Here is a 15,237-nt window from a genome sequence, read left to right as displayed (position 1 = left end):
TCACTTATCTGATTTCATCTTCTGTGAATTTTACTTTACATCTACTTCATATATATTTAACTAAAGGTTGAATATGTAGAATCTTTATTAAAAGCTGTATTTAAATTTTTTTTTTAAATAATACACCCACGGGGCGTTTTGAGGGGTACAGAATGAAAGTATTGTTTTTCCATAAAAAAAATATATTTTGTCTGAATTAACATTTACATTTTGTTTGTCAATGACTTTCTGTCACGTTCTGTTTACATTGTAGCTGCCAATAGCGTTGGACATTGCTGGTTGCCAGGTTTGTCTGTTGTTTGGTGCAGCTACTGTAGCCTGGCACTGGGTGAGATCGAGTTTGTCAATCCTGCAGCTGCTTATTTGTCTCAGCAGCTGAGTGACCGGAGAAGGGCAAAAACCACAGTATGTATAGGCCAAGCATTCCAACCTGGCAACCTGACTGCTTTTAATAATATTTTGTTGTTGCAACTACGATCTTGAGACACTAGATGGCGGTGTTGTGCTCATTCTCCATGATCAACCTCTAAGTAGGGTTCAGTTCTTGAGTAAACGGTACCGTCCATCACTGCTAAATGCACCTTGTTGGTGTAGTTCGTCTGTGATCCTGAAGTTCTCCTGGGGGCGCTGCTGCACCTCAACGACGGATGCCAACTGGAATTAAAAAGGGACGAAGAAGAAGCACAGCTGTTAGCTAGGTGGTTGAGCTATATTTACTTTGTCCGTGAATGGTGTAAAGTCACTTTAAACTTAGTCGTTAAAGTGTATTTAAATAGGGATTTTAATTTTAAAACACTAATGGTGTGGAGTCGGACTGTTATATTTGTCTCCGCAGTGAGTGGTGAGTATATTTCAACAGTAGTGGAGGGATAACTGTCACTAACGTTAGCCGGTTAGCTTCACCAACGGTTAACCGACGCAGGAGTTGGCAGCAGTTCACCTGTTTGATGCTGTTCTTCTTGCTGACAAACATTAACTTAGTTGGTCAATAGATGAGCTAGATGGACATTTATCGTGTTACGTTCATAGTTACGTTGCTACCTGTCACGTTACACACATCTCTCACCAGGGGCGTAGGAATGAGTTTAATATTCAGGGGGACACACACATGAGAAACCTGACAGATCCGTTAAAGTTTGAACAGAGATATGTCATAAATTAACTACACTGCAAAACTTCATCTGATCTCTGAAGAAGAATAAGGTATAGAACAATACTTCTGGTAAAGCTAGTGCCATATTGAAATCTTATCTCATCTTCAACCTGTTATCTGGGGTCGGGTCGCGGGGGCAGTAGCTTTAGCAGGGGACCCCAAACTTCCCTTTCCCGGGCCACATTAACCAGCTCTAACTGGGGGATCCTGAGGCGTTCCCAGGCCAGAGTGGAGATCTAATCTCTCCACCTGGTCCTGGGTCTTCCCCGAGGCCTCCTCCCAGCTGGACGTGCCTGGAACACCTCCCTAGGAAGGCGCCCAGGGTTCATCCTTACTAGATGATCCTGAACCACCTCAACTGGCTCCTTTCAACGCAAAGGAGCAGCGGCTCTACTCCGAGTTCCTCACGGATGGCTGAACTTCTCACCCTCTCTCTAAGGGAGACTCCAGCCACCCTCCTGAGAAAACACATTTCGGCCACTTGTACCCGCGACCTCGTTCTTTCGGTCATGACCCAGCTTTCATGACCATAGGTGAGGGTAGGAACGAAGATTGACCGGTAGATCGAGAGCTTTGCCTTCCGGCTCAGCTCTCTTTTCGTCATAACGGTGCGGTAGAGCGACTGCAACACCGCCCCTGCTGCTCCGAGATTACACTGTGTTCACTTCTTATCATGTTCAACAAACTAAAAGCACCTACCTGCAACTCTGCAGTGATGGCTCTCCCTGCGTCACCCTCCAGCTGAACTTGCCCTGATCTCTAAAATGAAAGCAGTGGAGATGAATAAGGTTTAAGACAATTCACCGTGACATCACAGCAACAATATTCGTTCTTGCGGGTTGGCAAAAGCCAAAGCGTTCTTCGCGTTCACCGCTAGTAATCATACCCCTCATTTCACCAGAGTAAATGGCTTGAATTACTGTATGATCTGCACCGAAGTGGAAGTCAAATTTATTTACACACTTTTAAGAATCTATAAGTGAAATTTTATATTTGTACATGAACATTAGCATGTCATTATTACAGGAAAGTGACCTTGATGAGATAAAGTAGTAAGAATGTTTGGACGACGATCAGGTGGTGGTTTACATTAAAGATGGAAATGAAGAAGATTTTACGGTGTATTTTGGCACTGTTAAAGCATGTCATTTTATTTTGAAGGACTGAAGTATGGTCCCGAATGTTTTGACAGCATTGATGTTAATTTGGACGATAAGCAGCTCCCAGTGTTTACGGCGAGGAGTCCGAGGTGTCAGGCTAGGGCCGAGAGGAGCACACGGCTAATTCACCGGTGTTAGCGTCCTTTTGACGACTCGTGTAAACACAAATCTAAATTAGGCCGTTAAAATAATATATAGATAGTTACAAAGATAAGAAGTTCGACTTTAGTTTATCTCTATTAAATTAACCCAAAACATTACATCAGCATTTATATTTGTAGCTCAAACAGAAAGTTTGATAGACTTTAGCCCAAAACTGTCCGACTGGAGACTCAGATCTCGTCTCTGTGAGAAAACGTCTCCACAAACACGATGATGGAGATTTGTTCCCAGTCTGCCCCGTTAGAAGAGGCTCCTCCTCCACCATGCGGTCTTGCGATCTTCTCTGTAGCACTGTTACTTTTAATGACGTCCACTCGTGTTAACCTCCTCACCCACAGGTCCCGCTGGTAAATTTACTTTTTTCTAAAGGAAATTGATCAAATCCTGCACCTTTTGCTGTATTTCAGGCGTCGCAACCACAAAACAAAACCTCATTTTTAACTCTGTAACACTGTTTACAGTAGCTGGTTGGATCACCTCGGGTCAGTTGAAGCTGCTCATATTCTGCCACCCCAAAGTATCTTGACGCCTGTTGTTTACAATCATTCGGAAATGCCGTATAGAAAAATACTCATGGGACTGTCAGTGTCAAGAACAAGGGAAATACACAAAAACAGACTAACTCCTTTAGATGTGGGAGATGTGTAATGCTACTTATATTCAAGTAACATGAGTTAAGTAAATAGAAAAATCAGCTTCTTTCAAAATCATCTTAAATACTGTTTTTGGTGTCAGATCGCCTTTGTCAGTTACGTTACCGCAAAGTCCACCTTATTATTAGCTAGTAACATTAATAGAAGCAACGTTTACCTTGCAAGAGTGTTGAATCAGCTTAACATCAAAAAGTCTAAAGACAGGAAATAGAATGATCCTCCTGGACAAAACTATCACCAACAAACATTTCCTTTCTTTCTTACTTCACCATGATAAAGAAATCTTAACTTAAGCTGAGTTGCTGCTGTTTTTTAATCTTAACCTCTGACCAGGGACCCGTTCCCCCCCGTCCCCCCCGGTTCACATCTGTAGACGCTGCAGAGGAGGTGTCACCGTCACAAGCAGAAATCATGTTAATCAGCAGATGAATAAGCTGAACATGTCGGCAGTTTAGTTTATTAAGGATCCCCATTAGTCATCACCGTAATGAAGACTATTCTTCCGGTGGGCCAAGAGAAACACATACAAATATTATAAAGCACCACACACATGGTTTTATCAGAGCAGTTAAGAAATAGTAGCATTTCATAACACAAAGGTGTAGTAGCATGTTTTTTATGTAATAAACTAAAAATAACTGACATGAAATAAAATAAATGATAATAATAATAATAATAATAATAAATGGCAAAATCAAATAACAGAATCAAACAGGTTTTAACCTACCGGTAGTCTCTTTAATTATAATTACAGCTTTTTGAATGTATTTTTTGAAGGGTGACATTCATAATTATATCTATCTAATAAAATAAACATTGTAGGAAGTCAGTGTGTTTTTATTCTGGTGTGCCCTTATGTAAGTTCATCTCATCTCCAACCCCTTATCCGGGGTCGGGTCGCGGGGGCAGCAGCTTTAGCTAATGTGAGGTAATAATGTTAATTCATCAATAATGTTAATTAATTAATATGTAAGTTAATAAGTATCAGCACAGTAGCCCACAAACAATTCAGTACAATTTTATTTAAAGTGCCAAATCATAACAAAAGTTATCGTATAGAGTACGTATAGACCTCTATGACTTTTATGATTTACATTAGTGATAGACCCCCTTTGAGTACACAGTGGCAACGAAAACCTTCCCTTTAACAGGCAGGAACGTCAGACGACGCAAAAGAAAACAGTACAAACAAAGCATTTCTATCCGGATCAGGGGTCTTTAATGTTTTAGGTCAAGGACCCCTCAGCTGAAAGAGAGATGAATCACGGACCCCCCACTACAAATATTGTTTTAAATTGGGCCTCACACCTAGGGTGACCCTATACACACATCTTTGTATGCTGCATACAATACTAAAATAATGCAATGATCATTATTAACATATCCATATATTTACACATCATATGTTAATGTTACACATACATTTGGAGGCACATTGAATCCTTCAGCTCAGATGTATCTGCATGTCTTCCTTAGTTAAGGCTACCTTGCACCACATCACCAAGGTTTTGTAAATGTATTTATTTAGTTTTTCACTGATTTAATCTTTGCTAATAATAAGTTGCATTCATGTTAATGTATATATATATATATGTATATATTCAGATATGTTTTTGGAAAAAATTGGCAAACCCCCTGCAGTAACTCTGATCTATATGATTGCTTTTTAACTGTCCCATGTAGTGAGGCTGCCTGTGCCCTCATTTATAGTAACAACCTGGGGGTGTATGATGCGGCTCATGCTACAACTCTTTCACTGTATTACTAAATATTAGATACATCAAGTTAAAATTGTAGAATAAACTCTGTTTGCTAGAAACAACAAACAACATATCGGCTAATAACATTATTAACTGACTGATGTATAATTTTATCTGCTGCTGAATTAGTTTGAAGCTATAATCAGTCAACCAACATCTGTCAACATCAGGGGTCCTTTGGTTGACCGGACGGTAAAATAACTAACCTCAAAGAGAAAACTGCGCTCTCCTGACGTTGAAAGTGTCACAGTACTGCACTTGCTGCGGACATTTGTTGTGCTGTAACTTGACTAGCAAAGCTGTTATATATTTGACCCAGCCGGTGTGACTCAGGCATGTTCTGAGTCTATAAATAGAGCATGTCTACATTCTTGGGAGCCTGTACCTCTGGCAAGAGAGGTAACTCATAATCTGTTGAAATGGTTGAGAGTGATGTCCTGTGGCTATTCCTGGAGCTAAATATGATGAGCACATTGCACACGTTCAAGTACAAACTAAGCATTTAATGTATATTGACAGTGATCACTAATGAGCAGGCTTAAATTATCTGTGCACAGTATTTATCTCAAAGCAAATTCATATGATGCTTCCCATTATTAATAACCTCACCATTGAAACATACTCCACTTCTACAGCTTCCTACTACCCTCGATCACAGGTCCGACAGGTCGCTGTTCTACCCATAAAACTGCGCCACAGAAAGAAAATCAGGCATAATTAATGATATTAATAATGGCTACATTAACTCACTGGAAAGGCCTACGATGCCCTATAGTGGAACTGAATTGTTGTTAATGTTATTAATTACAGCTGTGAATTTCCTCTTTTGAAAAGTCAAAAAGTCTCCTTTTAAAAAAAGACCTAGTGTCTACCGTCAACTTCTCTGGCACAGGAGCAGCCAAGAGAAACAGCCTGGTTCCCCTTATCCATAAGGAGAATATATGTCAATGATTATTCTGTGAGCTTCCTCTTTCTATAAGTGAGAATCATCATGGTGGTTAAAGGACTAAAAGATGACCCAGAATGCACTGCGTTAAAGGCCGATAAGAGACGGCAATAGAGCGGCATGATTCCCCAAAACTGAAGTTGTGAACAAAGTTATGAATAATGGGAAAATTATACTAATTAATAGGAAAATTCACTTACATTTCTATAACACAGTATAGAAAATAGCCTCACAGGGGAGTTACAACCTGAACAGCATGAGATTCAAAAACAATCAATAACAGAAAATGTTCTTTGTGTCTTCTGTGAATCATAAACTACACTTTACAAGCATTCAGTCTGTTTCTATGAAGGGCATGAGGCGTCCACAGTGGAAACAAAGGTTTCACCGTGATTCAATAACAAGTAATAACAAGGTTTATTTATTATGTTTTGACAGATTCACTAGTAAAAGGCTTGTTGTTCTAAGGAAGATTAAAACATATTTATTGATCTTGACTAATGCTCCGAGGCTCTGCTGATGCAAATGAAAACTACAGACATACAGAGGTGACGAGTGAAAGAAAAAAGTAAAATAAAGTGTGACATTCATGTGGAAGTGCAGCTGCAAACCCATCATTTCTAGAACTAAAGACAGCTGCAGGTAGCGTTAAGTTTCCCTTTACCTGACAGTCATGTGGTGTGTTACTCTCTGCCTACCTGAATCTGTTATGTGTTCCCAAGGCTAACCACCAAAAAAGGAAGCAATGAACTTCCAGGGCAGTCGGAGGCGAGGAGAGGATGGCATCGCCATGGTGATTGACTTCCTGCTGTCTAATGCCCGGCTGGTTCTGGGTGTCGGTGGGGCTGCCATGCTAGGAATTGCCACACTGGCAGTGAAACGGGTGAGTGGTTTTGAGGTTGTTAGTAACACATGAGTGCATCGTTCATGCACTCTTCATTCATCTGGGTTTGGAGGAACTCATTACTGATAAAAATCTGACCCGGGGGGAAAAGAGCGGTAAAGATGTGGATTCTCCATGAATCTTTAATGCACTAGCACTATCCTGTTCATCGAGTCATATGTTTAGCTGTCCATCTAAATATATTGTCAGTTAATCCTGGATCTTTTGTTGAATATCGTACAAAACGACTTCTAGTTAAGACTACAAATGTTGAACGCATTACCAAACTATGTGGGCAGTCGTTAAATCCAGAAGTTGGGTCTGAATCAGAATTTTACAGCTCGACTCTGAGTCTTGAGAGTATTGTGTGTTTGTCAGCTACTGTGATCAGTTAAAGTTGACAAAAACGAAAATGCTGCCTGTAATAAACAGGGTTTCTACGCAGTATTTAAAAGTATGGCATTTAATTTGAGTAATTTCCAGGTCTGGATAAGTATTGAAAAACTTGTTTGTGTTGTTTCATGACTGTTAGCTCAGTTTCTCAAATAAAAAATATCAATATATACAAATCAGAACAAGTTTACTAACGCAACAAAGCCGACCTGCAGATGATATGACACTAATCAAGCTGCCTGTAGAATGGTGTCAGGTTACCTTGGTTGCTGTTCGCCTTGCGACTGCGATTCTCATTTATTTAATTTTTTCCATACGTGTCGTCTACATTTATTCATGATTTATTTTTATTGATTACAAATATGTTCACGTCATCTAAAGCCAATTAAGCACAGACTTCTGTTCTCTGCTGTAGTTCCCTGGTTAATTGTGCGTCCCTACTGTTCCTGTCTGTAGAGGTCACAGGGTCACAGTTATTAATTGTACTCTTTGAGCATTTAGCTTGAATAAAATGCTGTGCGTTGAACATTTCTCGGTTTGGAGTAATTCACTATGAGCTACAACATGTATGTAAAATGTCTTGTAATCACTTGGCAACATAATGTCATACATAGTCAGAAATGAACATATGTGTTAAAAGTTGGATTTTAAAAACATTTATTGGAATAAGCATCTGACATTTGGTATTCAGATGTTTAATATTGACTGAAAAATCCTTTGAGAAGTCTAAAAAAAAATTGAGTCCGAAAAAGTCCAGAATTTTGAAAATGTGCAGGAACCCTGAATAAAGTACCCTGTCTACACTAGGTAAATTTAACATTTTTATACATTTTAAGTTGATTTTTGCTTGGTAGTGAAATTTAATCAAATCTACTACTCCCTGGATTGCAGGGTGTTAGTGAAAAATGAATTTGGACATCGGTCAGTAGTAATGTAAACTTTGTACAGTAGATTGTAGTTTTAGGGCAGTGTGTGTTCTCTATATTTAGACAGTGTGTTCTCAGTCATATAGTGACGACGATTGTTTTGTGTGCAGCTGATCGAGCGTGCGGGCCGTGCAGCCGATGATGAAAAGGTGGAGCAGAAGATGGCTGAGAGCTGGGAGGAGTTGAGTTTGGTCTCTGCTTCCCCCACACTGATAAAGAAGGGCATAAAGGGCGTGGTGATGAAACACGTTGCCAAAGCAGCCAGACAGCAGAAAGGTATGTGCTACATCTCAGCAACTGAACTGTTCAACTGGCAAATAAGACACACAGAAATATCACGAATACGTTCTGTCAGTTTGGGTCGACATGTTCAACACGGCATTGAATATTTGACTGCTAAATTACATCTTTGTGCCAAGATATAAGACTTTAAGTGTCTTAAAAAAAAATAGATTCTAATCCTGATTGTGACCCTCTCTCTAAATCAGCTGACCTGTGCCAACAACCTGAGACGTCCTCTCAGGAGGTTAAGTCTGAACCTGAGTCAAAGTCCAAGAGGCTCCAGCTCTGCGCCCTAAGTTTGCAGGTACGCTCTGACATTTCACCTCCTGAAGGCGTAGATTATGCATTCAGTCTTAGCAGCTGCTGTAAGTGTTGGCTCATTCATTCATTTATGCGTGTGTAACATGTTTTGCAAAGCGCAGTGCTTAGGGGATATGCATTGTTATGCACTGGTTAGGCTGCACAGAGCCCCCGAGAGCCCTGCATAATCAAAATACTGTGTACTTGTGTGCACTGGCTGTATAGAAGAAGTCAAACAAGCATGAAAAAGGCTTTGAGTCAGTGTGCAGAACATCCACATAAGCAGAAATGTTGTGGATTTTTGTGTATGAGTTACATGACACTACTTGTTCGGTAAATGTTAGTACAGCGGCTGCAAGCGCATGACTGGACATAAGAGGGGATTTGAAACAATGGGATTTGCTTTTAAATAAAGCTTATGCAAATGGTATCTTTTATGAATAGCTGCACATCTTAATTGACTGGGAAGTGTAGGAACACCTGAAAGGAAGCATTAAATTGGATTTTTTTTGGCTGGTATTGGGATTTAAATGACTTGTTTTTGTAAAGGTGCCACAGTAGAATCCGCGGTGCATTTCTCCGTGGCAGGCAGCATCCATTGTTTCAGAAGCTTCTTGGATCCGGTCATGTTTTACCATGGATAGAGCTTTAAAACGCTATGAAACTGTTCATCACCGTCTTTAACAGCAGAAACAGAACGCACACAGTATTGTTCCTCTGCTGTTTACTACTTTTCCTCCTGGCAGCAAACTTAACTGGCAAAGTATCATCCTGTTAGAGTTCTTAAGTCTGCTTGGAGGCACAAAATGACTTTGAATATGTTATTACTCAAGAGACGACTGTGTGTGTGTGTGTGTATTCTCAGTGGTAGTGTAAAAACTCCCAAACTGTCCTGTTACTTTCATGTTAGAGTTGTTACCTCAGCAACACAGTATTGTTGTCTCTCTGAAGGATGCACTTACATGGACATAGCTCTGCCTGAGCTCTGCATCACTTGAAAACTGTATGTATACTGTTTGTATGTGTTCAGGAGCGACTGCAGCACTACTATCACACGAGGGCAGCACTGCCTCCACATGAGATCCAGACGGCTCAGTCACTAGCTCTGGACATCTGCACTGAGATCCAGGGCTTTCTGCACAGCCGTCTTCCTGACATGCCCCTGGGAGAAATGAGCCTCGGAGGTTCTCTACTGGATGACCTGCAGGTACACACACACAATCTGTACTCTTTTCCCGGCTGATAATACACTTTTACATAATTTCCTTTTTTTCCCCCCTTCAGTGATTTTGTATTCTAGATGAAAACCGCCCGGGTTTATTTTTTGTGTGTTTAGGTGGTCAGTGCGGACCATGCATGTCTGCTGGTGCCTCTACAGCTCGAAGCCTCACTGTGGCGTCTCATCCCGGGAGAGGAAACGCTGCTCACACACCCGCTGCACTGGATGGTCCGACGGGTCAATTTGGAATATTTCCCCAGGGGACGCAGCTACTGGGACAGGTGATCGCACACAGATTTAGAAGATGTTTTTCTTTTGTCAGGCAACGTTTAGGTGTTTCTGTATAAATAAGTCAGGTCAGCTGGTGCAACTAGAAGATTATTACTGGTAATAATAAATAATAATTTTATTTCCCTAGACAGTTTGTGTAGCTAATGATCAATCCCTCTGTGTTATAATGGAAAGCTATAATTACAAGACTTTCTGTTAGATTACTGCTGGGGTCAGTTATCTGCCCTAAACTCTCTGAGGAACATGCCAAGGCCATGATTTCTCTTGGCGTCTGCAATCTCACGCAGATTGCAGACACAGCTGTAGAGTTAGATGGTAACGCTCACCATCACTGGGTAACACTATAGCCAATTGGTTAACACATCTCCCCTCGGTCCACCTTTCTATGTAAGAATCTGAGCTTTGAGCCTTAGAATTGAGGTGGCCTCACAAACTTATAAGTGTTGACGACTCTTCTGTCCTTGATCAAGTATAAATAAACTCCTTCAGCATAAGACATCCAGGACTCTGGTACTTCGTCTTCTTCACCGGCATCAACGATCATCAAGTGTGCTTTTCACTATAAATATTGCAGAAGTAGAAAGAAAATGATTGTGCCTAGACCTGTAAATAACAATTATCTATCAATCTACTGATTGTTTTTCTGAGGCTCATCAAAACTTTGCAGGGCAGAAGGTGACACATTCAAATGTTGTTTTTTTTCACCTAACATCCTGAAAAGCATCAAATCATCGAATTTGAGAGGCTGGAATCGGAGAATGTTTGGCATTTTTTCATTTGTTTGCTTAGAAAAATGACTGAAATGATCAAGAGACTAAAAGTAGAGTTGCTGATTATATTTCCATCAGTCGACGTTTACATTCATTTACATTACAGCCATTGACAGACAGGATTCTTAAAAAAGTCTTAATCAGTATTTTCTATACTGCCATTACATCAGATTGAAATGTGTAATATAAGAAGTGACAGTGATGAAACCACAGAGTTCATCCTACAGATCTATGGCGCCGTTCAGCCTCTTTTAACTCACTGATGTAGTTTTAAATCACTGAGCAGGAGAGTTAAACAATATAAGCGTAAAGATGTGACGCTTTCACACCAGCCTTTTTTAAACGTGCATCAAAGCAGCAGTAACAGACACAGCAACATTCAACTGGAGAAAATGACCCATCCACTAAAACCAGTCTGTCCCTATGTCTTGTAGGCACCTGGTGGGCGGCTACCTGTCTGCAGAAGCTGTTGTCAACATGTTAAGTAAAGCTGTCATGGAAACTATAAACTGGCCGTCCATCAGCAGCACTATGGACTGTCTCGTCAGACCTGTCCTGGGAGGACCAGAGCTGAAACTGGAGATTCGGTGTGTGTCTGTTCTTCAGTGTTGTTTCAGGTGTTAAGATGAAGTGCTTGTTTTTTTATGATTAGTATTTATAATTTATCATTGAAGTAAAGAGAGCAGTGGGGACACAATAGCCTCTTTCACACAGCCTGTTTGTTTCGGGGCTGCTGCACCTTGTGCCCTGCCTCCGTGCAATAATGATGCACAAGTCGATTAACGGTGGTTGATTAACGGTGCAAATCAGATTGCATCCACCCTTGGCGCATACGCCTGCTTTGTGAAATCACACACTGAGCTGCCTTCGCTTAATTGTGTGTGAATAAACAAAGCCGGCATTGCGGCTCTGTTGCATAATCTGTGTGAAAGGTTCTAGATATTTAAAAGTCAATGCAGCTTTTAACTAATGTAAGGTTCTGATTTCAGTTTCAGGTAAGCTGCTGTTCATATGCAAAAACAGTTCTGTTACCTGTTATCTATCTCTGTTGCTCAACTGTGTCCCTGATGCGTAAAAGCCTTCCCTCAGACTTGCATTTAAAAGTATCAAAAAGGGAATTAAAGAAAAAGCCCTTTCAAATCCTCTGGGTAAACAGGGTGCGAAAAGAAACACTTTGTTCTCCATAAAGCTGAACTGAACTGTTATTTTTTATTGTAAACAAATATAATTTATTAGAGGTTTATAGAGGCTGTTCGATGCCAACAACCTTTTTATTTGTGCGTGAGAAACTTGATGTGCGTGCTCTTTCTAATAAACTTTTCACCTGCTGTGATTCTTCAGGCCTGGAAATGGAGAAGGGGCAGTGAGCAGTGATCAGTCCCTGTTCATCTCCATGCTGCCTCTGCTGAGGGAAGTAGACGTGGTCCTGACCGCCCAGCCTGAGCTCACCTCCCCCTGGGTCAACGCCTGGCACCTGTCTCTCTACCCGTGGGAGACTCAGCGCTTGACTCAGCTCGACACCGCTGACAACGGATACCGCAGACACACATTTAAAATCCTCAAGGCGGTTTGCAGACTGAACCCCGCCCTGCGGTCGCTCACAGCCGCCCCTCTGGCCAATCTCATCCTGCACCTCAGTGACAGTGAGAGCGACTGGTCCGAGAACAGCCTGGACGTGAGATTCCAGCAGTGTATCACAGAGCTCATTGGCTACCTCGAACAAGGGGCGCTACACAGTTACTTTAAGCCTGCTGTCAATCTGCTGAAAGGCTTATCAGAGGACCAGGTGGACCAGATGGGCTTCATGCTCTACTGCGCTGTGCCAGAGCCTGAAATACTGCTCATATAACTGTCTGCACACACATCTCTCAAGCTCTGACACAAACACATGCAGTGTGACAAAGTAATCTTTAGCGTCCAAGATGTTTGGTTCAAGCCAAATTGGAGTTGGGCGACATATTAAAACATTTTCCAACCAGCCAGCATCAGCCCAGCAACCAGCGTTTGCCAATATACTCGCCCAGGTGTGTGCGCATCGCTGGGGACGACCTTACCATCCCCTGTCAGCGTGGAGATGCGTTGAACTTTCAAAGACATTCTTACGCTTACTTTCCATATCAAACAGAAAAATGCAAACATACATTAGTCCATGTTAGCTTTAAATACCTTTTTAACTCATGAAAACAAACTTCATTCAAACTGGACAGAAACAAAAACACTCAGCGAACACATCTTGAGTTTGTCTTTACAGTGTTCCAACAATCACCAACTCTGGTTTAGTTTTAATAAACCCTTAATTCATAGAGTAAGACGTGAAGATATGCTCCCTGTCTGCACCAAAGGAGGTGAAGTTAATAGTCATCTAATAATCTAAGCTAAACAAACCACTCCAAGGAAAGGAGACGTGCCACGAAAATGGGCTGTGGAAGTGTTTATCAAGATGTTTGAAACCATCATTGAATCTTAACGCTACAGCCAAGCCTGCGTTTAAGTTTGTGTGATTATTGTTTTTCACATAGTCAGGGAGAAGCAGCAGAGGACACTTTATTGCTGTAGTGCTTTCATGCTTTCTGTGCTCTGAATCTCTTTTTAATATACTCTAACTATGCAGAAATGAATGACCTGCTGAAAACCGATGCACTTATTAAACAACCTAGTCCCACTTGGACTTACGCAAAGCATATATTTTATCATACTGGGGGTCGATGTGTGCAGTATTTGTCTAGTGTTCAGTCTATTGCCAACATTGTTTGGGTAATAACCCTTTAAATTATGGTTGAAGTTGCCTGATAGTTGTATGCTTTTAAATGCCGTATGAATGTTGTGGCCATTTCTTCAGTTGTGTTTTCTTTTCTGTGATTGAACAGTGAAACTGCAAATAAAAATTAAAGCATTTTATTTAGATTTGCGCTCAGACATGTTTATTTTCATCATCTCATCTTCAACCGCTTATCCGGGGTCGGGTCGCGGGGGCAGCAGCTTTAGCAGGGGACCCCAAACTTCCCTTTCCCGGGCCACATTAACCAGCTCTAACTGGGGGATCCTGAGGTGTTCCCAGGCCAGTGTGGAGATCTAATCTCTCACCTGGTCCTGGGTCTATTTTCCAACTTGAAAATCGAATGTGTCATAGAGATACAGCATCTCTGATAATTTGTGCGGCATCGGCTTCAAGTCACTTCAGTTTACAGAGAGAGATCTGTTCCTAAAGTGATGCATTTGATTCACTCATTCATTCTTGATCGGTATATTTAACTGTGGTTAAGGTGCATGGCTTTTCTCATGAGTCTAATTTAATTTGACCATTGTAGAAGTAGACATTCAAATATTGTTTTTGTAGTTGCTAAGGAAACGAAATACCTCAGATGATGACCTCACAATGTAAAACCCTTCCAAAGAGATGGAACTCTGTAAATGTGGCATCACAAAGGGACTCGCTCAGAAGACCAAGGACTCCCTGGGTGTTAGGGTCACAAATCAATGGTTCAACAGGTTTTACTAATGTTTTTCTGGTTTACAGCATGTTTTACTTGTATGTTTCAGGTTTTACTAACATTATTCTGTTTCACTGACATGTTTTACTTGTATGTTTCAGGTTTTACTAACATTATTCTGTATTTTAACATGTTTTACTGATAATTATCTGGTTTTACTAACATTTGTCTGTTTTATAACATGTGGTAGGTCGATGTATCAGGTTTTAATAACATTTTACTGTTTTATTTCATGTTTTACTTGGATGTATCAGGTTTCACTAACATTTGTCTGTTTTATAGCATGTTTCACTAACATGTTTTACTTGGATGTGTCTGGTTTTACTAACATTATTCTGTTTTATAATATGTGTTAGGTCGATGTATCAGGTTTTAATAACAATTTACTGTTTTATTTCATGTTTTACTTGTTTCAGGTTTACTAACTTTCCGTTGTACATGTTTCACTAACATGTTTTACTTGGATGTATCAGGTTTTACTAACATTTGTCTGTTTTATAGCATGTTTAACTAACATTTGTCTGTTTTATAGCATGTTTCACTAACATTTGTCTGTTTTATATCAGGTTTCACTAACATTTGTCTGTTTTATTACATGTTTCACTAACATTTGTCTGTTTTATATCAGGTTTCACTAACATTTGTCTGTTTTATAGCATGTTTCACTAACATTTGTCTGTTTTATAGCGTGTTTCACTAACATTTGTCTGTTTTATAGCATGTTTCACTAACATTTGTCTGTTTTATAGCATGTTTCACTAACATTTGTCTGTTTTATATCAGGTTTCACTAACATTTGTCTGTTTTATAGCATGTTTCACTAACATTTGTCTGTTTTATAGCGTGTT

At 40.4% G+C, this 15,237-nt stretch overlaps 1 protein-coding gene across 1 annotated transcript; it reads left to right on the top strand.

Annotated features, from left to right (window-relative positions):
- The first annotated feature begins 702 nt into the window (after nucleotides 1-702).
- mief2 (mitochondrial elongation factor 2) lies at nucleotides 703-13,767 on the top strand. The gene is made up of 8 exons (XM_083938257.1): nucleotides 703-841; nucleotides 6,557-6,717; nucleotides 8,147-8,312; nucleotides 8,525-8,622; nucleotides 9,649-9,825; nucleotides 9,955-10,118; nucleotides 11,333-11,485; nucleotides 12,240-13,767. The coding sequence occupies exons 2-8, from the start codon at nucleotides 6,580-6,582 to the stop codon at nucleotides 12,745-12,747; spliced, it is 1,404 nt and encodes a 467-aa protein (XP_083794383.1). The 5' UTR covers nucleotides 703-841; nucleotides 6,557-6,579; the 3' UTR covers nucleotides 12,748-13,767.
- The last annotated feature ends 1,470 nt before the right edge of the window (nucleotides 13,768-15,237 follow it).

The sequence above is a fragment of the Echiichthys vipera genome, assembly GCF_963691815.1.
Source record: "Echiichthys vipera genome assembly, chromosome: 2".
Classification (NCBI taxonomy): Eukaryota; Metazoa; Chordata; class Actinopteri; order Perciformes; family Trachinidae; genus Echiichthys; species Echiichthys vipera.
Note: the sequence above shows the minus strand (reverse complement) of the source record. Positions and strands in the feature narration are given on the sequence as shown.